Below are 25517 nucleotides of genomic sequence, written 5' to 3' on the forward strand. Positions count from 1 at the left end.
TTGCTGGGGAGGTAAGGGAAGGAGAGGAAGGGAATTTCCTAAGTTGTATGAAAAAATGGTCCAATAAATAAACTCAGCCTGTGCTCACTCTGCAGAGGGAGGAAAAACATCTGGAACCAAGTAGGATGACTTCCTACCCAGAATCTCTTCCAACATGTTTGGTTATAACAAACGCACACACAAACCCAGACAAGCAGGGCGACACGCGTCCGCTCAAGGAGCGCCCACGTCTGTGCGGGCCACACTCAGAAGCAAAAGCAGCAGTAACATCCTGGAAGGACGCACCACCTCCTCTCTCTGGGCGACGTCTGCCCCTCAGATAAAATGTCCTCGGAGGCAGGTGGTGCCGGCAACTAGACTTTTAAGTTAAACGGTGTCCGCACTGGGGCTGGAAACCACAGTGAACGCCAGGAGCTCTTGGGAACCAAGGCTGGAGTTCTGATCTGGCCGGAGGTGCTTGGAACACTGGACTGGGGGAGCGGGTGTAGGACAGGTAACCGGATGTGATGCAGAAGGGCTGAGCTGAATCCTCCCCTCCAGGAGAAGACAGGCAGTGGGGAGGTGGTCCTGAAAGTGGGCGGGGCAGGAGCTAACTGGATGCGCAGGGGCGGGGAGGACAGCGGGGAGGGCGGAACGACGCCCTCCAAGAAGGAAACAGGCAGGGATGTGCAGAAGTCGAAGAGACTCGGCTCAACTCACCTTCCCACCCCGGAAAACATGGTACCAAACGGAAGTGCCTCCGAAGTCGATGTGGAAGTCAGTGAAACAGCCTTTCACGCTCATCAGACAGTACCTGCGGCACAGAAGCGGGGGGTTGGGGGGGGCAGGAAAAATCATTCAGGGCCTGAATCACTGGAGGTGCCTGACCTGCTGCCCTTTTATAAATGCTAACAGTGGGGACTTTTCTTTTCTTTTTAAACCCAATTCTAACCGGAGTTCCCCCTAGGGGAAGCCCCTGTGATCAGATGACGCATCTCAAGCATTGGCCACCTGCCCCCAAGGCTGGGGGAGGCATCTGGGTTTTCAAGTCCCCAGGAGAGAGCTGGCAACCCACAGGCCACTGGGTTCCTTCCTCATAGATGGCTTCGGCTCCTGCTCCACCCCCACACCCACCCCAGGGAGGAGAGGCTCCCTTTCTACTCCCTCCCAGCGCCCGGCCCTGCATTTCTCCCAAGACGCCAGTCCCCTTTGCAGCAGCTGGGCCCCTGGAATTCTCACTGTAAACCACCCGCAAAGCTTGCCAATTACCAGTCCCCATTCTCCTCTCCGATCGCTCAGCTAGAGTTTACTGAGAGCCCACCAACGGTCCAGCCCAGAGCTAGGCACCGCACTCAGAGCAGCGTGTCAGAATGCATCAGGCCCCTTTCCCCGGGGAAGGGACATGAACGGAGCCCCGCACAGGGGGAGTGAAACAGCAGGACAAACTGCAACGGACTGAGAAGTGAGCAGTGAGCTCCAAGCACAGGCTCCGACCAGCCGCCGAAGATGACCGTGTAGGATCCCACGGATATGAAAGGGCCCGAGTAGGCAAACCTAGGGACACACGGAGTAGAGGAGTGGCCAGGGCCTGAGGGCGGGGGTGGGGTGCAGGGCTGGGGAGGGACTGCTCATGGGCACCGGGTTTCATTCTGGGGTGATAAAAATGTTCTGAATTTGACCGTGAACGCACAACTCTGTAAACATACAGAGCCACTGAACTGTACACTTTAAATGAATGAATGGTACGTGAATTCTATCTCCATATAACTGCTAAAAAAAAAAGTGAAAGAATTAAGAGAGGATGCTGGGGGTGGGGTGGGGGACAGGCAGAGGGGAGAACCTGGGCCTCAGAGGCTTGGGCGGGGGAGGTACGTTCAGGAGAAGGAACCCGCCAGCAGCCCCCCTTCTGAGCTCTCACAGCAGCCAGATAACCCACCCTTCCTTACAGGAACTCACCAGTCTCCTCCCTCCTCCCTTGACATGCTGCCCTCCTAGGGGCGGACAGAGCTTAAGGGGGGTGGGGGGGGAGCCCACAGAGCAGGCTTCCAAGTCCAGGCCTGGCAGACAGTGATGTCAGGGCCCCCTCTCTCCCTCCCACCCCTGCCCACAAGAGCCACCGGCGGCACGGATGGGGAGGCCTCCCCACAGCTCATGCCCATGCACCTTGGCACTCCAGAGGCCCACACGCACATGCTTACCCCACTGACCTCTTTTCCCCGCTGCACTTTGCTTTTCCATGGTTTGGGGAAGAGGGGAGGAACGGGGCAGGGACAGACAGGGAGGAGCCAGCAGCAAGCCCCAGTGGAGATAATGGGGGGCGTGGGGCTGAGCTGGTTAGGAGGCTGGTGGGCTCCAGGCGCCCCCTCCCTCTGGCTGCCTTTTGCACCTCACATTCAGGTGGACCCGGGGCTCGGCAGAGTATGCAGGCGGCGTGCCCCGCGTCCCTCCTCCGGATAGGCTGGAAGGAGCCTTAACCATGTGTCTGCAGGAGGCTGACAAATCAGAAGGCCTTCCCCCACATCAGAGCCCCGCTGCCTAGCAACCCCATCGGAGGGGTGTAGTTGACAGCACAGGACGCAGCCCTGTCACGAAGACAGGCGCGGGCTGCCGGGCTGGCGCTGGGGTTGTTCAAGTCCCAGCTCAGGCTCCGGCTCGCTCCCTCCCGCCTCCGCCCCACGCGACCGGCCGGGTCCCCAAGGCTGAAGACACCAGTGACCCTCTTCTCTCCAACGAACTGGGGGTGCGGAGTGAGGGTAAAGCCCTAACCCACCCCACCCCCACGGACCACACCGGCCTCCTCTCCAAGCACCACTTCAAAATATTAGTCCTCGTTTTCCTAAAACCACCTCTTCCTCTGGGTTTTCTTTTCTTTCCTTTTTTTAATCTAACCTTGGTTTCCACCTCCTTCAGGCCTCAGCAGAAAACAGCCGAGGGAAAACAATTTAAGTGTTTGTGGGGTGGAGGGAGGAGATGTGCTTCCTTTAGTCTGCAGCTGGATAACCACCCAGGTGCCGGCAGAGGAGAGGAGAGGAGCTTGGCTCTTGGGCACCAGGCCCCAGACTGGCCTGGTCACTACCCCCCAACCTCCTGCCCCCAGCCCCAACCTCCCCAGCACGCGTGGACGTGATCACTAGGAGCTGCGGCAGCTGTGTGCAAGGAAAGTTCTCCAAGTTGTGCCTGGGTCTGATCTGTCCTCCCAGTCACCCTCCAGCATCCTCTGAGGCCCTTCGGAGCCTGGGGGCGCCACTTCCAGCCCCGCCTCTCCTAGAGAGGCCCCTCCTCCCATGTCCCTCATTTCCTGGCCTCCGGGCCGGGCCGCCCCTCCCGCCGCCCCTCCCGCCGGGCAATTGCAGGCGTTGGAGCGGCTAGGGTGGCTGTGACAGGGCCGCTTTGTCCGGGCCCTTGCAGCCGCCACCCCCGCCCTCCCGCCCGCCCCGCGCTCATTCCGGGTCTCCCCCCTCACTCCTGCTCCCGCTCGCTCTGGCGTGACGCCTTTGCACTGACCTCTACAGCTTCCTCTTCCAAAGCACACCGCAGTCACATGGGCACCCCGGCTCGGTGCCACGGCCGCTAAGCTCTCCCGCCGGCCAGCCAGCCTGGCTTCCGCCTCGGCTGCCCCTTGCCCGGAAAGCCGCGCCCCTCGACACCCCCCACCCACCGCCCCGGTGGCTTCCGTGCAGGAGTGCACCCTCCAAGTTGAGGGATGAGAATCAGGAGCCCCCGAACTAAGCCTCTGGGGGGGGGGGTTCCCGCCTCCCAAGGCCCGGGCTGGCTGGGAGGAGCGTGGTAGGAGGGGGCGCTGCACCTGCAGCACCAACTTTGGGGCGCTGCCTGGGATCCGGGGAAGCGGGGCGACCCCACCCCGCCCTTTTCCTTCCAACTTAGCGAAACTCCCCCGGCAGCTCCGGCAGCATCTCCTGGGGCAAAGGTCTTGGCGGGGGTAACCTGGAGAAAGCTGGCACCGGGTGACGGGGCTGGAGGCGCCGAGCGCGCGCGCACACACACTACACACTTGCACGCAGCCCGGGGAGACACAAAGAGCCGCTCCGCGACGCCGGCTGCGCTGCCCGCGGGCGGGAGGCGACCCACACCCCGCCCCGGCGCGCCCCGTAGGAGCGGGGGCTCCGGGGCAGCCCCGGGCCCGCGGGGCGCAGCGCAGGGACGCCCGCCCGGCCCCGCCCGGCGCGCCCGCGGTTACCCTCGGCGGCGGCGGCAGCGCGACTCCCGGGCGTCCCCTTCGGCAGCGCAGGATCGACGCGCGCCCAGCCCCGGCGACCGGAGCCGAGCCCCCTCCACGGCGCTGCCAGGCCCCAGCCGAGGACCGTGCAGCCCTCTCTCTCTTCCTTCCTTCCTCGGGGAGCCGGGCGCAGCCTGCGCTCATCCCCGCGCTGAAACTGAACACCCGCGCGGCGCGGCGGCCGCCAGGAAGGAGGAGGGAGGCCGCGGCGGCGACAGGGAAGCTTGCCGGCCAGCGCCAGGGGACGCCGCCTCGCCCCCGGCTGGGTGGGGACACGAGGGTAGCTCTACAGGCGGGCGCTCAGCAACACCCGCGCCCCCGTTTTCAGGGAGTGTGGGTGCCGTCCTGCTACTGGAGGTGACGACCCGGCAAAGCCACCTTCCTTAAATGTGTCCATCGGGGCATGGCTGGGGTTTGGAGGGAGTGTCAAATCCCAGGTAGAGCTGCTGGGAGACCAGGGATGCTGCTCTGGCCCTCAAACAGACTATCTGTGTGACCTTGGGCAACTTACCTCCCCTCCCTGAGCCGGTTTTCTCATCCTAATGGCAGGCAGGTGACTTGAAGTTCAACTCTGCATTCTAAGATGTGCCTTTGCTGCCCCTTCCCCTGCCAGCCCTCTTAGTAGCTGTGCAACCTTAACCTTACATGATAGAATTACTGTGGGGATTCACTGAGACATGTACATATTAACACAGTACTTAGCACTATGAGACTGATTATTTAATCAGATTTTCAACCCTCCAAGATCACTCCCAGGACTGTCCCCATGTTACAGATGAGAAAGCAGAGGCTCGGTGGTCGTGACTCACCCAGGTCACTACTTTAATCAGTGAGGGTGTTTACCCAAGCAGCCTGGCTCAGAATTTCTCAGCTCTTCTCCCAGGTCTACCTGGCATATCCCAAGACTCAAGAGTATGGATGTCTTCAGGTTGTGTACAAACTCAACCCCCATCAGACTGCAGGAGATGGTCCTGCTCAAATGAGAAGTCCCACCCTCCAGGGCAGGCTTACCAGGGCCACAGCCCTTCTCCCACTCTATCCCCCCACCCTTCCCCTAAACCACAAGGGGTCAGGAGACAGTGGTGTAGCCTCTGTAGGAGCAGCAATCAAGCTTCTCCATTCTTTGCCAAACTCCATCCACTGGGGCTATCCACCAACATTAACTAATAGTCTCCAATGAGTGCTAATAATAATAGCTGTTTACATGCATGATATCATTTCACCTTTAACACAACCTATAGGCTGCCTGGGTGGCTCAATCATTAAGTGTCTGCCTTCCGCTCAGGTCATGATCCCAGCATCCTGGGATCAAGTCCCACATCAGGCGCCCCGATCTGCGGGAAGCCCGCTTTTTCCTATCCCACTCCCCCTGCTTATGTCCCCTCTCTCGCTCGCTCTCTCTCTCTCTCTGTCAAATAAATAAATAAATAAAATCTTAAAAAAATAAAATAAAACAACCTACAATCCCCATTTTAGGGCAGTGAACACTGAAGCCATTTCAAGGTAGTCCATGCCCAAGGTTAGAGTGCTGCTTCCCAGGGTCAGTTACAGGACGCCCAGCCAGCCGTTAGTGTCTCTCCAACAGCCTGCTATGAGATTACACTGTGAACTCTTCAGAACTGGCTGACTTTTTTCACCATATATATGTTCTGCCTACTTACCAAAAAAAAAAAAAATGGTAATTACAAGAGACCTCTCCCATCTTGAATTTGAGCACCAGTCACTGGGTGGGTGTTCTTAAGCAAGGTATTTTAAGGACCTTTTTTTTTTTTTTTTTTTGGAGAGAGGAAGTGGGGAGGGGCAGAGGGAGAGGGAGAAAGAGAATCCCAAGCAGGCTCCACGCCCAGGGCCGAGCCAATGCGGAGCTCCATCTCGGGATCCTGAGATCACAACCTCCGCTGAAAACAAGAGTCGGATGCTTAACCAACTAAGCCACCCAGGCACCCCTTGAGCAAGGTTCTTGACACACACAAAATATAAGTGAAGTTGAGTGAGCTAAGAGAAGGCTCTGACAGCTGAACCAGGCTGGCCACGTGGGAAAATTATTACTTTTTTGGTCACAAATGCCTCAGCTCGAGCCCCAGCAGGGATCACATCAGATTCATCTGTGTTAAGTATAGCACCCAGCAATACAGCCCTATAATTATTCTGATCAACTGTGTGACACTGGACTAAATCCTTCCCCCTCCTGGAACTCAGCATCCCCATTTGGTGAGCTAGTCAGGGGCCTCTAAATGGTGGTTCTCAGGGGTCAAACCAGGCCCTAGATATGCTTCGTTTGGCCTGCACTGGGTTGTTGCTGTTTTGTATTTTTTTCATTTTTTAAAAGAAGAATTTTTGAAACTATCCACAGCCGCAGCAGCCCCCACTGTCTTACACTCAGCTGTACACCTGTTATCTGCATGGAAGCACTAGGAACTACAGTTTCCTTTTCTGTAAAATGAGGATAGTAACACCTACTTCCAAGACTGCTGAGATATGCGTGTTACACAGTGTCTGTGTCTATACGTGGCAGCACAGAAAAGGCTGGTTTTCTTTGTTCCTCTTGTAGAGGTAGAGAGGTAGAGAGGAAAAGCCAGGAATCCAGAGGTCTGGGGTGTGCTGCCTGGCCCACAGCTCCGTCCCTGTGTGCCATCAGCAACCTCTCTAGTCTGTCCGTGTTCCAGGGTGATCTATCACACAGGAATGAACATTTCTAGTACCAGCAAACATGGCTACTGAGAGATAAAAGTAAATAAGGGTTGTCAAGATAAAAGCCCAACGCAGGGGCGCCTGGGTGGCTCAGTCAGTTAAGCATCTGCCTTTGGCTCAGATCATGATCCCAGGGTCCGGGGACTCAGCCCCTCATTGCGTTCTGTGCTCAGCGAGGAGTCTGCTTCTCTCTCTCCCTCTCCCCCTTCCCTCCCTACTCCTTGTGCTCTCTCTCTCTCTCTCTCTCAAATAAATTTAAAAAACTTAAAAAAAAAAAAAAAGCCCAGTGCAAATGTGATCCGAACAGATTGAAAAGCCAGGGACTCCGATGGCACTTGGAGACCTTGTGTCTACATGAGGCCACAGAGACAAATACTCTTCCCACACCGCACATCCACTATCGGCTCCATTTCCCTACAGTGTGGTTGGGAGGTGGGCCAGGAATGATAGGATCCCCATTTTGGAGAAGGGCAAACTGAGTCCCTGAGAGGAGATGAAAGATTTCCCATGGCCACCAGAAATCCCCAGGGGCAGCCTTAAAACTGATCCCAGCACCCATTTTCATCCTGTCGGGGTTTCAGCTTCGCACCCCCCAATTTTTTCCTGGTTCTTCCCGCCACTCCCAGAAAGTACAGGGAGGAAAATACAACTGACTCCCAATTCTTTGGGGGCCCAACATATGCCTTATGTGGGGTCCCCTTCCTTTTCCTGCCTGTTAGTTCACAGCTTGTCTCCATTAAGCCACAAGCCTCATTTCTGGAAGCAACATGTGAGGACAGAAAAGACTTGCTCATTTCCTTCTGGAATGCATCATAATACCCAGCAGTGCTAAGTGAGAAAGGTATGCCCATGTCGTAGACCTAGGAGATTATGGAGACTTTAAAACATGTCCACGGGAGACTTTGAGACCACCCTCCCTTTCAGATATAGAGTCAAATTCCCCTTCCCTTGAGTGTGGGCTAGACCAAGTGCCTCACTTTTAATTAAAAGAATATGGCAGACGTAAACAGCATGTGACTTTCAAAACTGGGTCATCACAGACACTGTGGCTTCTTCCTTGCTCTCTCTCCAACCATTTGTGGGGTGGTGGTGCTGGGGAACCAGCTGCCATGCCACAAGGACACTCAAGTCACCCTATGGAGAGGCCCACACAATGAAGAACGGTGCCCTCTAGCCAACAGCCATGAGAGCGCACCCTCTTGGAAGTGGGCCCTCCGGCCCCAGTCAAGCCTTCGTATGAGCGCAGCCCAGGCCCCCACCTTGAGACAAGCTCACCAGCCACTCTGAGCCTGGTAAGCGACTCCCAGTTTCCTGATGTACAGAAACTGGGAGGCAATGTTTGTTGCTTTAAACTGTCAAGATTTCTTTTTTTTTCAAGCTCTAAAGTTTTAGGGTAATTTTATGCATTAATAAACTGATACAGGAATATTCCCAAACAGTTGTCACTGTTTATCTATTATAAGGAATTTTCTAAGGCAAGTAACTCTAGTCAGCCAGAACATTCCTGCAGGGTAGAGATGGAGAGAAAGCAATGGCAGAAGCGCCCAGGGCAGCCAATATTTATTCAGCCAGCCCTGTCATTCTCTTTTCTCTTTATCTTGCCTTTTTTTTTTAAAGATTTTTTTATTTTCTTTTATTTATTTGACAGACAGAAATCACAAGTAGGCAGAGAGGCAGGCAGAGAGAGAGGAGGAAGCAGGCTCCCTGCTGAGCAGAGAGCCCGATGCGGGGCTCGATCCCAGGACCCTGGGATCATGACCTGAGCCGAAGGCAGAGGCTTTAACCCGCTGAGCCACCCAGGCGCCCCAACCTTTTTTTTTTTTTTAAGGTAATCTCTACACCCAACATGGGGCTCGAACTCACGACCCCAAGATCAAGAGTTGCATGTTCCACCAATTGAGTCAGCCAGGCACTGCCCCCCTTTACCTCGCTTTATGTTTCCTCCCAATACTTATAACCTCCTTAATTAAAAAAATACTTACCACTTGGGTTTGCTTGCCCATCTCTACTTCCCACCCGAACATAAGCCCCCTGAGCATGGGGCCTTTGCTTTAGTCACTGTAGCCTACCAACTACTCACAACAGGGTCTTGGATTTATGGGCACTCATTAAAGCAGTAACAGATAGCTAATACACTAATGTAACCATTACATCTTTTGTCTCCCACAAAGTTACAGCTACCCCTTGACAAACGTCAGCACTCCTAGCTTTAAGTATCTCAACCAACCCCATTAAAACTCTGAACCCCTCGCCATGATCAGACGGCACAATTCTGGAGCTAGAGACAAGGCAGTAATGGGTCTGTAACCCTCCTCTCTTCCCTCCTGCAAACCTCAATTCAGGTGGCCCGTCAGGGTAGAAGCTCTGACTTCCAGAAACAGTGTCATATTAATTAAATTCCACAGAACCACTCTACGGCCCCAGAGGACTTCATCACTGTGGGATTTTTACCTTCCTGATTAACTGAAATCAGCATTCTTTACAGCAAAACCAACGTACTATTTCCAAGGTGACAACTTCCTTCCTAACAAGGTTCAAATCCTGTAACAAGTTCCCACAGCCACAGACGGGGCTTGTAAATCTATTTGCCACACGATCCAACCAATGGGCTGAAGCAAGTGGTTCTAGAGAATTGTGTGTGAGCCTTTTTTTGGTAATTAGATAGGATTCTCAATGTATTAATAGAATTAAACTACTTAGAGGAATTTTTCAATAAAGCCAAGAATATATCAAACATCTGAAGGAGGCAAAGTAATTGAAATTGATGTCCCCCAGCACTATTTTACCTTCCTAGATACATGTCCCATTTGTCCCCTGCTCCCTCCTGGCCCATTAGTTGCCCTCATAGTGGTGATGCACCGGTTTCTCCTATCACTCTACTCCCAGCTCCTACAAACCACACAGCTCCAGAACTTGCATAAAGCAAATCTGAACACACCCATCTCTGCTTAAAATCTCATGGAGAGAGGCTCCTGGGTGGCCCATTGGGTTGAGCAACTGACTCTTCATTTCGGCTCAGGTCATGATCTCAGGGTCCTGGGATCCAGTGCTGCCCTGGGCTCCCTGCTCAGCGAGGAACCTGCTTCTCCCTCTCCCTCTGCTGCTCCCCCTTCCTTTGCTCTCTCTCTCCCTTGCTTGCTCTGTCAAATAAATAAATAAAATCTTAAAAAAAAAAAAATAAAGATCTCACAGAAGTTTCTGACTGGTCTTTGGAGAAACACTTCCACTATGGCACCTTGGGCCCTGATCAGCCTGGCCCACCCACCACCCTGCACCCACTACCCTCCTTTTCTCTGCTTCAGCCTCCTAACCTTCCTTCCATAGGTCTACCTGTCCCCCTCTCCCCACCTTTCCTAACCATCATACCAGGCTCTCTGCATGCAGCCAGGAAAGCTCTTCCCAGGTCTCTTCTCCTAAGTAACCCCTCTCTCTTCAGATCCCATCTTGGGGACACCTGCCCTGCCCTCCCTGACTACAAGTACCAGGGTACACGCTCCCCTAAGCCCACAGATCTCTGCCTTGTGGCCTCAACACGGCTGCAAATTTCCATTTGTCTCTCGGATCGCTGGATGAACATCTATCTCCTGAGAGTCTGTAAGCTCTGTCAGGGCAGGGAGCTCATTTGGTTTTCCCCCTCACCATATGTCTAGTGCCCCAGCACCAATCAGATGTTTAATACACATGTTGAATGAATGAATGAATCAATCAATCAATCACCCAACCAATCAATGGCAGCTGTGATCTGGCCCTCACTAATCTCTGCATCCCACACTCTTTCCTCCAGCTGTCCCCTCTTGATTCCTTCAAGGCCCTTGGCACTTCACTGCCCCCATCCCTCCCCACATTCCTCCCATCCCCTCTACCCTTTAAAGCCCGGGTCCGATGTCCCCTCCAAGAGGACTTTGCAATGCCACCAGCCAAAAATGATTCCTCCTCTCCCTGTTCCCCTCCCCAGAGCCTGTCTCCTTCGACCTAGGATGAAAGCTGCACTTCATCTCGTGTGTTTTATGACACACCCTCCAGAGGGTAAGGGCTCCTAGTCTCGTTCATCCTTTCCTTCCCCATCCCAGGGGCTCGGGAAATTTTGCTGCAGTCGAACGGGAAAGGAAGAGAACTGAACTCTCCGCCCCCCCCCCCACCGAGCCCACTCTTTGTGTTTGATGTAGCCCAGATCCAAGGGATGTAAGGAGCTTCAGCTTCAAGGGGAGGAAAAATGCCTGAGAAATAATTAAAGAAAGAGAGAGCTTGAAAGCAAAGCCTCGAGCAGCTCAGGGCCAGCGCGCTGGCCTCCCTCACGAAGTCTGGCACCAACTCTGCATATTCACTGCGCCCTGAATGAAGGGTGCAGTGAATGAAAAGCTCACAGCCTTCGGGCTCCCGGGGGCACTCCTGGCAGCAGGGCTGAGAGGAGAGATGCTAATGGATTTGGAGCCGCCTGGGCCAACTCTTCTAGGAAGCCCAGAGCAGCAGTGCTACCCGGGACGGCCAGCATCTCCTTCCCATTTCAGAGAAGGAAACACAGACGGCCTGAGATGGTGAGAGTTCTAAGGCAGCCCCAGTGGTCCCAAGGGTCCATTACTGAAATTCTAGAAAGTGGAGGGGATCGCAGGTGCCTCTGCCCAAGTTAAACAATGGGTGTCAGGACTTACTGGTCCACATGGAATGATGTCCCTGCATTAGACGCAGCTACCTTCCTAGCCAACAGCCCAGCTGCTGCGTGGAGACACCGTCTAAGGGGCGTTTGATGATGAATAAGTAGCCCTTGCTCTTTGTTTGGGAAAAGCCCTGGGTCTCCGCAGCAAGGAACAAAAGAACACCAGACCACCTCCCCCAATACCAGCAAAAGCAAAGTGTCCACGGTGAGCGGGTCTCTCTGAAGATGCCTGATCCCAGGCCATGCTGTCCCTTGGTGGGAGGAGATAAGGGTGTGACAAGCACATACATACACACACACACACACACACACAGAGATGGTCCCATTATTCTTCCTCCCCCTCCCCCCACCCCAGATCACATGCTCCTGGGGAGAGCCAACAGGGAGGCTGAAGGCCCATCTGGAGGGGAAGGCAGAGCCCCAGCGTTCCAAGGCAGCAAGATGCCAGGCTGCCGATGCCAAGGACCCCCATTCCTCACGTCCCAGCAGCGCCCGCAGGGCTGTGAGACAACGCCCCCCGCCCCCACACGTCCCTGCCTGCCCAACTCCCACCACTAGCCAGGCAGTCTTACTTCTTCACTTTCGGGTATTTCATCTCGGCGATGGCATTCGTGGCTTCCGTCTGCTTCTCCTTCAGATGCTGGGGCCACATGTTGTCCACCCAGTCCACCAGATCTACCTGAAAGCCGGACCACCGTCAGCATCTCCTGTCCGGGGCGGAGCGCCCGTCCGCCGGGCTCCCTCACCACCTGCCCCCCTCCCCGGGGCTGGCACAGGCCCAGAAGCTGGGCAAGGAGAGGAAGGGGGTGGCATCGGAGAGGGGATGGTGGCCGGGGGCCCTACCACAGTCGGACGCTTGACCAGGTGCTCCAGCTTGGTGTGGCTGAACTCGAGGCTGATGACGTTGTACAGCTTGTCCCGCTGGGCCTCCGGCGTCTCGTAGTAGCGCACAAACTGGGACATGCTCATCTCCGTGCCCTTCTGGGTGTTCACGTCCATCACGTCCACCAGCCGCCGGCTACCTAGAGGCAGAATCCACATGCTGGTGGCTCCTGAAGGCTCAGGAGCTGGAGGCCACTGAGGATCCCCGTCAACAAAACTCGCCTCACCTGTACGCCACGTCGGCTCTATTACCTGGTCCGGTCGGTTTTCCTCACTGACTCTCTCTCCAAGCCATCTGCTTCCCTCCACCACCACAGACTCCACACTGGTCCAGTCCTCCCTTACTCCTCTTCAAGACGACCTCCAGAACTTTCTAACAGGTCCCCAGGCTCCCCCCACTCCTATCCATCCTCCACAGTGCTGCCAGCGTGAGCTTTCTGAAACAGAGACCTGACCATGGACACCCCTCCTTCAGTGCTCCCCACGGCCAACCGAAGATTCTCCTGGCATGGCCCTCAAGGTCTTTCTGCTTATTCACAGCATTAGGATAGTCCTTATTTCCACAGAAAATAAGCCAACCGATCAATTGGTCATCACCCTCCCTAGTTTATGGGGCCTGGAAAATCACTTGGGCTTCTCTGAACTTCTGTGTCTTCATCCTCTCAAAGGCTAGTTGCGAGGATTAAATCAGATGATGGTCACAGAACCCCTTGGCCCAGTGTCTGGTGCATAAATGCATGGGTCCCCCCCATTACCCCCTGACAGTAACCATAATTCCTAAGTAATGCTTGTCTGCTCTGTTGTCATTCTTCCCTACCATTCCGTAACTGTCACCAGAGCAGAAGTCCTGTCTATCTTGCTCACTACTTTGCCCCGAGTATCTATCTACACAGAGACCGGCACAGAGTGGGAACTCAGTACCTATTTATGGAACAAATAAATGAATGTTGGCTGTCCTGTACAGTATGTGACATATGACTTCTCATATGAACAACGTCTGAACTGAAAGGAAAGAGCTGCGTGCCTCCCACTGCTTCCCAGAGAGAAGGAAACAAGCTCAGAACGGGGAGACGGGTTCAGCGCCAGCCCTGGGACCACCGGCAACTAATGAAGTGTCAAGGTGGGGCGCCCAGGTGGCTCAGTCGGTTCGGTGTCTGACTGTTAATTTCCGCTCGGGCCCTGATCTCAGGGTCGTGAGATCAAGCCCCGCTTTGGGCTCTATGCTGGGCATGGAGCCTGCTTCAGATTCTCTGTCTCCCTCTCCCTCTCCCCCGTCCCCTGTACCTTGCTCTCTTTCTCTCTCTCCAAAACAAAAACGTGACAAACAAAAAAACAAGACTTCAAGGAAATCACCACCCTCCCTGGGACTCTGCGTCCCCATCTGTAAGATAGAAATTTAAAAAAGAAAAAAAAAAAAAAAAAGATGGGAATAATAGCTCGAGAACTTCAGCCAATGGAGAAGGAACAAGCAAAGTTCAGTGGAAGGGCGGTGAAAGGGGAGAAGACAGACACAGAGCAGATTGCCAAATTCATGGTGATTTATGATGAAAGCTGCCACCTCCCGTCTGTCAGGACACAAAATAAGCATCATGACTAGAATGAGAAGTCTGCCATCTGGTAAGGAAAGACCACAATTCCCCATTAGCTCAATGACAAATGCACAGTCCACAGAAACTTAGAAATGTGTAAACGAGGGGCACCTGGGTGGCTCGGTCGGGTAAGCATCCGACTCTTGATCTCAGCTCAGGGTTTGGTCTCAGGGTCATGAGTTTGAGCCCAGCATGGGGCTCCACGCTGGGCGTGAAGCCTACTTAAAAAAAAAAGGGGGGGGGGCTGTGAAATATGTAAGCCAGAAAAAAAAAGAAAGAGAAGAACCAGAAGCAGGTAATCACTTTGTTCAAAGCTACTCCAAGAATGAAGAGCAAACTAAACAAAAGGGGCCAGGAAATGACAGCCCCATGGGCAAATCTGGTCTCTCCATGCCCCCCTGCCCCGCCCCTCCGTTTTTTGTAAACCCCCTGAGGTACAGATGGTTTTTATGTGTTGTTTAGTTTTTTAATTAGACAAAGAGAGCAAGGGAGCACAATTAGGGGGAGCAGGAGAGAGAAAGGAAAAAGCAGGCTCCCTCTTGAGCAGGGAGCCCAACATGGGACTCGATCCCAGGACCCCAGGATCATTAAACTGAAGGCAGATGCTTAACCAACTGGAGCCACCCAGGCACCCTGGTTTTTATGGGGTTTGGGGTTGTTTTTTTTGTTTTTTTTTTTGGTTTTTATGTTTTTAAGTGGTGTAGGGTGGGGGGGGGAGTCAAAAGAAGAATACTTTGTGATATGAAAATGATACAAAACTCAAATCTCTGGGCCCACCGGTAAAGTTTTTATTTTTTTTTAAGTCGGTTTTTTGTTTTGTTTTTTAGATCTTATTTATTTATTTGACAGAGAGACAGTGAGAGAGGGAACACAAGCAGGGGGAGTGGGAGAGGGAGAAGCAGGCTTCCTGCCGAGCAGGAAGCCCCATGTGGGGCTCGATCCCAGGACCCTGGATTACGACCGGAGCCAAAGGCAGAAGCTTAACGACTGAGCCACCCAGGCGCCCCTACAGATAAAGTTTTATTAGCACCCAGCCACACTCTGGTTCACATAATGTGTCTGGCTCCTTCCACTCCACACCAGGTGAGCTGCAAAGCCAACAGGAAACTGAACGGCCAGCAAAGCCCAAAACGCTTACTCTCTAGATCTTTCCAGAGAAAGTTTGCCAACCCTTGAACTAGACAAAATCTTCCTGACACTTACATGCTGGTGTGAGTACTATTCCCATCTGGTTCGGTGCTCTACCCCCAGCTCCATGCACAGCTTGCCCTGTAACAGGCCCAGGGTCAATATTTGTTGAATAAACACACAGTGCCCTTCACATCGCAGGAACTGAATAATAAAAGCAGCCCCTTATGCACATAGGAACCCTTGCCTGTTACTATCTTCCGGATGCAATATCTAATTTTTACAACCACCCCAGACGCGAGGTAGGACTGTCCCTGTCTTAGAAATGAGGAAACCAATGCCCCAGAGATGATGGGATTGGCTCAAATCCTCCAGAACATCCTCTACAATTAGAAGCGCTAATGTTTCCAGAGCACAGACAAGCTCTCCACGCAGCATATCCTAAGCTAACTGCGGTTCTGTGAAGTTCTGTAGAACTTCACTTATACCCATTTGATGGATGAGAAAATGAGGCTCAGACAACTAACTAGACCCAAAATGCCCAGTGAATGAGCCGCAGAACTAGAATTTGAAGCCAATTCAATCTAATCCACAGCCCAGGTTCCTATTCCCCCAACTCCCACCCCTGCGCCACGCGTTACTGACTTGAGATCCCACGCTAGGATGGAAAAAAAAAGATTGCCACCCTCAGTGACCGGGACTCAGAGAACAACTTTGTTTCTGCGTTGGGAGTGCAGATCCACCAGGGGGCATCCCTGAACTTTGTTGGAAATTCTGGCCTGTTCCGGACAGCTCAGGCTCCTTCCTAACCAGGGATCCTGGGCCAACAGGTGGGCTCGGGTCAGCTTTTAGGGGAAGCCCAGCTGGCAGAGAACCTGCTGTGACAGTCAGGGAGGTGAGAGGGGAACAGACACCCAACCCTCCCCCTCTCTGGCCAGCCTCCCTCGTCCCTCTGCCTCTCCTCCCAACCCTGGCACAAGGTCCCATGTGCAAAGACCCCTGTGGAAGGACTACTGGGCAGGTAGACAGGAATCACCGCCCTAGCCGCTCCTGCATGCAAGTCAGCCTAGAAAACGTGAGCTCCGTCGCCCCTATCCACGCAACAATTTTTTTTTTTAGGATTTTATTTATTTATTTGACAGACAGAGATCACAAGCAGGCAGAGAGACAGGCAGAGAGGGGAGGAAGCAGGCTCCCCGTGGAGCAGAGAGCCCGATGCGGGGCTCGATCCCAGGACCCTGAGACCATGACCTGAGTTGAAGGCAGAGGCTTTAACCCACTGAGCCACCCCAGCGCCCCTCCACACAACAAAACTAAGGGAAGACTTTGTGGTTCAAATCCTCCCTGGGCCTCAGGCCTCTTAGCTTCTCTGAGTGTAATCAGTTTCCCTATCTGTGACCTGGGGACAAAAATAGTTACTAGCCCATGGGGCTGATCTGAGCCTTAACTGAGATCATGCCCAGGAAACACTTCCTTTAAGTGCCTGCAGGCAGGTAGTGTTACAGAATTGGCCAATTTCATCTATAATTACAGGTGGAGAAGGTGAAGCAGTGGAAAGTCAGAGCCAGTTAAATCTCCACTGGCCAGTCCGGCGGACTGACTACTTAAGATCCTAAAACACAATAAGGATGGCTAAACGGGTGTGGAGACGTTTTGGGAGGGGTGGTGGTGATAAAAATGTCCTAAAATTGACTGTGGTGATGTTTGCCCAACTATGTGGACAGATGAAAAAACCACGATTCAGACATTTTAAATACTTGAATTGTATGGTATAAATTATATCTCGATAAAGATGTTATTAAATACAAAAACTTGGGCACTAAATGACCAACAAAATTGGTTTTTCTAAAAGTAACATTTTCTTTCAAAAGTCTCAACTGGAGGCACCTGGGTGGCTCAGTGCATTAAAGCCTCTGCCTTTGGCTCAGGTCATGATCCCGGGGTCCTGGGATCAAGTCCCAAGTGGGGGAAAAAAAAAATCTCTGCTCAGTGGGGAGCCTGCTTCTCCCGCTCCCTCCAGCCTGCTGCTCCCCCTGCTTGTTCGCGCTCTCTCACTCTCTCTCTCTCCCTGACAAATAAATAAATAAATAAAATCTTTTAAAATAAATAAATAAATGTACATCCTTCAGCCATAGAAAGGAATGTACTATTGATCCCTGCTGCAACATGGATGAAGCTGAAAAGACATGATGCTGAGTGAAAGACCCTAGTGGCCAATGGTCACACGTTGCATGAAGCCATTTATATACCATGTCCAGAATAGGTAAATCCAGACAGAACGCAAGTAGATTAGTGGGAGCCTGGGGCCGGGTGACAGGAATGAGGGGTGCTAAGGGATAGGAGCTTCCTTTTGGGTGATGAGAATGTTTTAGAACCAACAGAGAAGGGGCGCCTAGGTGGCTCAGTAGGTTGAGCGTCTGCCTTCGGCTCAGGTCATGATAGCAGGATCTTGAGATCGAGCCACGCATTGGGCTCCCTGCTCTGCGGGAAGCCTGCTTCTCCCTCTCCCACTCCCCCTGCTTGTGCTTTCTGTTTCGCTCTCTCTGTCAAATAAATAAATAAAACCTTAAGAAAAAAAAAGAACCAACAGAGAAGTAATAGTTGCACAACATTGTAAACGTACTAAATGCTACTGAATCCTATACCTTAAAATGATTAATTTTTGTTATGTGAATTTCACTTCAATAAATTATTTTTCTGGGGCTCCTGGGTGGCTCAGAGGGTTAAGTGTCCAGCTCTTGATTTCAGGTCAGGTCCTGATCTCAGTGTCTGTGGTCAGGCTCTGAGCTCAGTGGGGAGTCTCCTGGGGATTCTCTCTCTCCCTTTCGCCCTGCACCGCCCCCACCTGTGCTTGCTCTCTCTTAAATAAATAACTTAATCTTTAAAAAAAATAAATTATGTTTCAAAGCAATATAAGACATTACTTCCTTTAATCTGACAAGAACAAGAACTTACAAACTCTATTGTTCCTTTGGCAAGTCTCTTCCTCGTGGATCAGGACCTGGGGCCACAGACTGCTCAGCTCCTCCCTCCCAGAGCCTTTGCCGACTGCCCAGTGCCCTTCCCTCCCCGCAGGGAGGTGTTAGGTGCTAGGTGTGTGCCTGGGCTCAGTTCCTCACAACTTAGTTGACTTAGGGATGAAGGCACAGCTGGGGAAACACTAGAGAGAGCCCAGGAAATGATAAACACAATACAGGATGGTAGTGGGATGGTGACCCTCCAGAAGATTTACCCAGAACCTTTAAATAGGCTCTTATTTGGAAAAACGGTCTTTATAGAGGTAATAGAAGGCTCTCAAGAGCAGATCATCCTGGACGCAGGGTGGGCCCCTAAATCCAATCACTAGAGTCCTTAGAAGAAGGTCAAGGTCAAGGGAAAGCCGGAAGCAAAGGGTAAGGAGAGTAGAGCAGTGTTCCCATAAGCCGGGGGAATGCCTAGTCACCAAAAGCTGCAAGAGGCAAGGCAGGAGTTTCCTTCAGAGCCTCCAGAAGAAAGGAACCAATGCAGCCACCACCTCGATTTTGGACTTTGGGTTCAGAAACTGAGAGACTACGTTTCTGTAGTTTTAAGCCACTCAGTCTGTGGTACCTGGCGTAGCAGCCCCAGAAAACCAATACTAGACAACGGCCACTTCTGCGGCAGAGGGTTATATGGGAACCCGGGTGCCAGGTGCTCATTTTATCATTTTTCTTTAAACTTCTCAGCAGATAGAGTACATTCCACACACAACAACGGATCGAAGGACCGAGATGTTTCAGGTTCCAGTCTTTCTCCATTGTGTAAGACCTGTAGGCAAAGTACCCCAATACCCCAGTGGGCAACAGAGATAAGACCACCCACCTAAGAAACAGTTGTGGGAAATAAAAAAAAAAAAGTCCACTGCTTTTCATTTAAAAACTGATTTCAAATTCAGACAATGAACACTAGAGGCAAATGAAAGGCCCTTAAGGGTATCAGACGTGCAGCAACATCTCATGGCACAGAAGTTAAGATTTGCATGCAAACCACAGCTTCCCGGTCCTATCAACCTAAAAGGACAAGACTGGGGGCGCCTGAGTGGCTCAGTGGGTTAAAGCCTCTGCCTTTGGCTCAGGTCATGATCTCAGGGTCCTGGAATCGAGCCCCGCATCGGGCTCTCTCCTCAGCGGGGAGCCTGCTTCTCCCTCTCTCCGCCTGCTGCTCTGCCTACTTGTGATCTCTGTCTGTCAAATAAATAAATAAAATATTTAAAGAAAATAAAAATAAAAAACTAAAAGGACAAAACTGTAGGGATGTGTGGTGACTCAGTCAGTTAAGCATCTGCCTTCAACTCAGGTCATGATCTCAGGGTCCTGAGATCAAGTCCTGCGTTGGGCTCCCTGCTCAGTGGGGAGTCTACTTCTCCCTATCCCTCTGCTGACCCCCCTGGTTGCGCTCTCTCTCTCTCTGTCAAAGAAATAAATAAAATCTTTTAAAAATAAATAAGTAAATAAAATTTAAAAGCACATATGGGGGTGCTTGGGTGGCTCAGTTGAGTTAAGCGCCCGACTCTTGATTTCAGCTCAGATCATGATCTCAGGGTTTTGAGATCAAGACCTACATCAGGCTCTGCACTCAGCCCAGAGTCTGCTGGAGAGTCTCTCTCCCTCTTCCTCTGCCTCTCCTGTTCATGCTCTCTCTCTAAAATAAATCTTTTTTTTAAAAAGGTGAAAACAAAAAGGAAAAACCAAAAGTAGGGAGTCAACTGAGGTGGCCCATATAAAACACGGGAGGCATAGACGGCACAGCTCGGTGTTGGTTCCCTCCTCTCCCCAGCCTAGCTCTACTTCTCTCTATCCCACTAACAGGCTTACCTCAAGGGCTCTTGTGGTTGAACTGTGTCCCCCAAAAGAAATGTGCAAGTCCTAACCCAAGACACCTACGAACAGGCAATATCTGGAAGTAGGGTCTTCGCAGTTGTGATCAAGCTACCATGAGGTCAGGATGGATGAAGGTGGGCCCTTAGCCAATTCCGGTGTCCTTATAAGACAAGGGAAACTTGGACAGAAACACACATAGGAAACAGCCACGTGAAGATGGTGCCAGGTGATGGAACCACGTAGCCACAAGCCAACAAATGTCAGAGAAGCCAGAAGCTACCAGAAGCTGGAGGAGGTTCTGAAGAATTCTCACCTAGAGCCTTCCGAGGGAGCCCAGTCCTCCCAGCACCTGGATTTCAGACTCCTGGACTCCAGGATGATGAGAAAATACATTTCTGTGGTTTTAAGCCACGTGAATTGTGGTGCTAGGGCAGCCCCAGCAAACAAGAAGAAAGGCTGACCAGAAAATGACTGGGTAACCCCACAGGGCTCCCTAAACATCCCTGAAGGCAGAGAAGGGCTAACACCCCTTGGCCTCCCCCACGGGGCCTAGTACAAGGTGTTACAGGACAGACACGATGCATAACTGTGCTGTGGACGAGAAGCTTCGCAGAGAAAATGGCATCCACGGGGGACATCACACCACTCCATCCTCGACCAGCTTGTGTCTTATCTCTCCCCACTACTACACTGTAAGCATCATACGGGAAGAGTCTTGCTCACGACTCTAACCCTCGGATCTAGAACGGAGAGCCTGGCCCACAGCAGGAGCTCACTAAATATTTGTGGGATGAGTAAGTCACGTCAGGTGTTTTTCGATCCTATGTTTTTCCCAGCATGTGACATAGGACCTCACATATAAATGACAGTTGAACTGGAGAAATGACCTGGGGGTGCCTGGAGGCGGGTAACTGTAACCCCCCACAACCTGGAAAGAAGCATCTGGAAATCCCGAGTATTCAGGAGCCCCACCAGTGGGACAACCGTTGCTGAACACAGAAGGATGTGGGTGAGAGAGGCCTGTTCTTTCTTTTCTAACATAAACCAGGCTTCCAGCACTGCCCCCCCCCACCACAATCCCCAGGGCTCTCGATGCACCCTCGCTTCCCTCTGCTCTTGGTGCACGTCCCCGGCTGACCCCACCTCAGCCTGCCCCGTCCTTACACGAAAAGGGAAGTCAAGGCCTGGCGTGGTCAGACCAGTGAGGAGCCTCTGGGGCTGACCGGAGACTAAGGGTGTGCAGGGAAGAGGCCCAAAGGTGGGAGAGACAGAGTGACTATATCTGGCGTGCAAGGTCAAGACACTTGGTTCTAAGAATAGCTTTCTTGGTGCGCAGGGAGCTCCGTCCAGCTCCCCAGGTGTCCTGGACGCCCTAGTCTGTGGGAGGGGTGAAGCGGGAAGGGAGGGGGAAGGGAAGTCAGTTCTTTTAGGTGCCTGGGCTCCATAAACATAAACCCCCAGGAAAACACAACCGTACCAGTAGCCAGAAAATGAAACTCTGCTGGGTTCCAGCCCCAGGTGGCAGCGAGAGGGGCAGAAATGATAATGTACTTCGTGGGGAGGCAGAATGATGCTGGTCGAAGCCACCACTGGCTTAGGAGTCTGAGATAAGGGAGATGGCAGATGAGGGGGGGCATCTCTCCAGGTGTATCACAGCCAACAAATGACAAAGGACGAGAGCACGAGACCATCACCAGTTTGAAGCCTCTAACACAATAACAAAGCTACACATCAGACATCAATACCTACTCACATCAGACAGAGAGAGAGAGAGAGAGAGAGAGATGACCTGACATTATGTGCCTCCTGATGGAAGAGTAGAACATCATCTATGAAGTAGTCTTGCCAGGAAGAATGAATGAATGAATGAATGAATGAATGAGTGCATTTTTATGCGGACAGAAAGACAGACTCCGAATCTAATCGAGCATCTCCATCTAACTGCCAACTTACAGAAACTACCGAGGACAGAAGAACACTAACCACTCCAAAGGAATGCTGTGGGCAAAATCCAGACAATGGAGAAACCCTACAGGTCAAAGAATCCAACTTCAGATTGGCTGGAGATGGTGGGAGGACCAGAGATTACAAGAGACTTAAAAGACATCCCAACCCGGAGAAAGACAACTATCATATGATCTCTTTGATATGAGGAAGTGGAGATGCAAGGCGGGGGGGGGGGGGGTGGGGGGAAGTAGGAAAAGAAAAAATGAAAAGATGGGATTGGGAGGGAGACAAACCATAAAAGACTCAATCTCAAGAAACAGACTGAGGGTTGCGGGGGGGAGGGGGGACGGGAGAGGGTGGTGGGGAAATGGACATTGGGGAGGGTATGGGCTATGAGTGCTGTGAAATGTGTAAACCTGACGATTCACAGACCTGTACCCCTGGGGATAAAAATACATTATATGTTTATTAAAATAAAAAAAATTAAAAAAAAAAAAAGACATCCCAACCAATTGCAGCGTGAAGACCGTGTTTACATTCTGACTCACAGAACCGGGAAACGAAAAGAAAAAAGAAGTAACATGTATGCTAATGTGAAACTGGACATTTGCACAATAAATGTGGATATTTACTCACGTTATTTATTTATTTATTTATTTATTTATTTTAAAGATTTTATTTATTCATTTGACAGACAGAGATCACAAGCAGGCAGAGAGGCAGGCAGAGAGAGAGGAGGAAGCAGGCTCCCTGCTGAGCAGAGAGCCCGACGCGGGGCTCGATGCCAGGACCCTGAGATCATGACCTAAGCTGAAGGCAGAGGCTTTACCCAGTGAGCCACCCAGGCGCCCCACGTTATTTATTTTTTTAATTATTTTTTTTCTTTATTAAGTAAGCTCCACGCCCACCGTGGGGCTTGAACTCGCAACCCCAAGATCAAGAGTCCCATGCTCTACCGACTGAGCCAGCCAGGCGCCCTGATATTTACTCATTTTAAGGAATTACTGTTTTTAATTTTTTAAAAAAATTTTTTGAGAATTTTTTTATACCCTTATCCGACAGACAGAGATCACAAGTAGGCAGAAAGAGAGAGGAGGAAGCAGGCTCCCCATGGAGCAGAGAGCCCGATGTGGGGCTCGATCCCGGGACCCCGGGATCATGACCTGAGCTGACGGCAGAGGCTTCAACAAACTGAGCCACCCAGGTGCCCCAAGGAATTACTGTTTTTAAAAGATTAGGTGTGATGACACTATTATGACTATGGTTTTAAAAACCCCTTCTCGTTTAGAACTATATACCAAAAACTTTACGGATGAAATGGTATGATACCTAGCTATGCCGGAAACATCGCAGGAGGATAGAAAGTGGACGGATGTATGCAAGGGGCAGGTGTGGGGGCTGGGTGCTGGGTCCACAGGAATGCATTATTACTTTCTGTCTACTCATTCCTTTTTAAAATTCTCTCCGGCAAAAAGGATTTTTATAAATCCCAGCTCTGTTCCTTGCTCCGCGGCTTCAGGGCCTCAAATACCCTTTCTAGACTTGGAGGGTGTTTATTTGCAAAAGGGGCCCGTTGATGCAAGACAGCCCAGCACAGTTTCTGGCATATGGTAAGGTCTGCAACACGCTTCACCACCCGCCACTGAGCTGGTCTGGGAGATGCGGTGTCCAGACCAGACAGACAGGGAAAGGGAGCTCTCTTCCCTGCCCCATAGATGGACTTCTCAGGCACTTTGAGTTTAACCCCGAAGACACAGCCCCATAACAGGGTCTTTCATTCTCTCTGGAAGAACCACACCAGAGGCACCGGTGCCCGGCTTGCTTGTTGCTCGGTCAGCGACGGCCCACAGGAGGCCACGCAATGAGCAGCGGACGCCTCCGGGGCACCCGGGACAGTGCCAAGAGCCCTGGACCGAGTTCCAGTCCCAGCAACCCTCACTGACCCTGTTCCGGGCCTCAGTTGCTTCGTGTGCAAAAGCCACGAAGAACTGACCTTTATACTTCTGTTTTCACCGCCATACAACTCTTTCTTCAAACAGAAGCTTCGACAAGAGCCAAAGGCATAAATAAAAACAGGCAGCTCAGGTTGGAGGCGGCGGCGGGGAGGGGAGATGGCGCTCAGAACCCAGATCTGGATTCCAGGGATTTTCCTGTTGAAAACCACTGGGTTAGGTCTTTTTTAGGTCCTCTTCCGGGACCGACACATTGATGTTTAGCCTAGTTCTCAAATACTCAGATCAGATCCCTTAAACGTGAACTTGGAAAGAAGTCGGCGGGGGACGAAGACCCCAAGGCTTGCCCCAGGGGTCACCAGGGACCCTGGGGCCTGCCAGTCCTTTTCAGTCTGAGCTGGGAGATTAAGAATTACCCCTCCATCTTCTCAGGTTCCCAGTCAGGTCTGCCACGGACGGCAAAGGAGAGCTGGGCGTAAGTGCCAGGTGTCTGAGCAGGAAGCTCAGGGAGGAGGCATGTGCCCCCAAGGGACAGAAGGGACAGATGAGCGCTAAGAATGGAATGCGGACCTCCACGCTCTGGCGAGCAGCCATCCCCGGACCAGGTGACAGGGACAAGCTGCCCTTTGGATCCTGCAAGGGACCCAGAGCCCTGCAACTCTCGGGCTCCTGAAGTCAACGGGTTACAGGAGAAATTTTCCACATTGAGCAGTGCCTGGCATTCCTAAGTAGGCCAGCAGCTCGGCCCCCCTCCCTTCCTTTCTCCTCCCCCCATCTCATTGGTGCTCGGGGCTCACGGGCTACACACGCATCCAACAAATTCCAGCTGCAGAAATTAATCCGTGGCCCCATGGCCCTTGCTTTGAAGGCCCCATCCGTCAGCTCCAAGAACCGTGGGCTCAGAGCCGGGAAGAGGCTGCTGAAAGTCACCTTGAACGCTGATACAAGGCACGCACGGGTGATAACCCCAAACTGCTGCTGAGCCGCTCTTTGGAGAGTGTCCCCCACCGTCCCTCTCCGTCCCCCTCCGTCTTCCTCCTGTTTCTGGATTGTTTTATTCTGCTCCTTCCTTTTTATTTTGCTACCCACTTCACAGAGGTAGTGTGAACTCACAAAAGCACTGGCCACAGTTCAAAGCTCACTCCACTCTCTCATAGCAGGGAGGCCTTGGGGATGTACAGCCCCGAAGTTCTCTGGGTCTCCGTTTCCTCATCTGTAAGGTGGAGACGACAGGGCCTGCCCACATACTGCCTGGGAGTACCTTGTGAACTTAAAAGCAGGAGTCCTATCAGGGATGCCAGGCCGAGCTGAAGGTGCGAGGGAAAGGGGGAGGGCCCAGGGCACAGAGTCTCCGCACCACCTGGGACAAACCTTTTCCCAGATCTAGGCCTCAGTTTCCTCACTGTGCAACAAAATGTTTGCAAGGGTCGCTGGGTTCTCCCTAAGCACTGATATCTTCTGGGTCTGTACCTTTGAACCTTGAGAAATGGTCCCCAGGACACATTCGGTGCCAGGATGTCCTCTGTGCCCTGGGTTCAAGACCCTGCCTGGGGGCGCCCGGGTGGCTCAGTGGGTTGAGGCTGTGCCTTCAGCTCAGGTCATGATCTGAGGGTCCTGGGA

General features: G+C 52.3%; 1 protein-coding gene across 3 annotated transcripts in view; it reads right to left on the minus strand.

Annotated features, from left to right (window-relative positions):
• KDM2B (lysine demethylase 2B) overlaps window positions 1–25517 on the minus strand; it is a gene marked incomplete at its 5' end in the record, with an annotated part of 120353 nt that overhangs the window by 80890 nt on the left and 13946 nt on the right. For 2 of the 3 annotated variants that reach the window (XM_080820958.1, XM_080820959.1), the window contains 3 exons: window positions 700–793; window positions 12134–12240; window positions 12405–12583. In XM_080820958.1, coding sequence (XP_080677084.1) covers window positions 700–793; window positions 12134–12240; window positions 12405–12583 — 380 coding nt within the window. Of the gene's footprint in view, window positions 1–699; window positions 794–4177; window positions 4307–12133; window positions 12241–12404; window positions 12584–25517 lie in introns of those variants that run through there. The other variant, XM_080820960.1, reaches the window with a different exon arrangement.

This window comes from Martes martes (assembly GCF_963455335.1).
Source record: "Martes martes genome assembly, chromosome: 13".
Classification (NCBI taxonomy): domain Eukaryota; kingdom Metazoa; phylum Chordata; class Mammalia; order Carnivora; family Mustelidae; genus Martes; species Martes martes.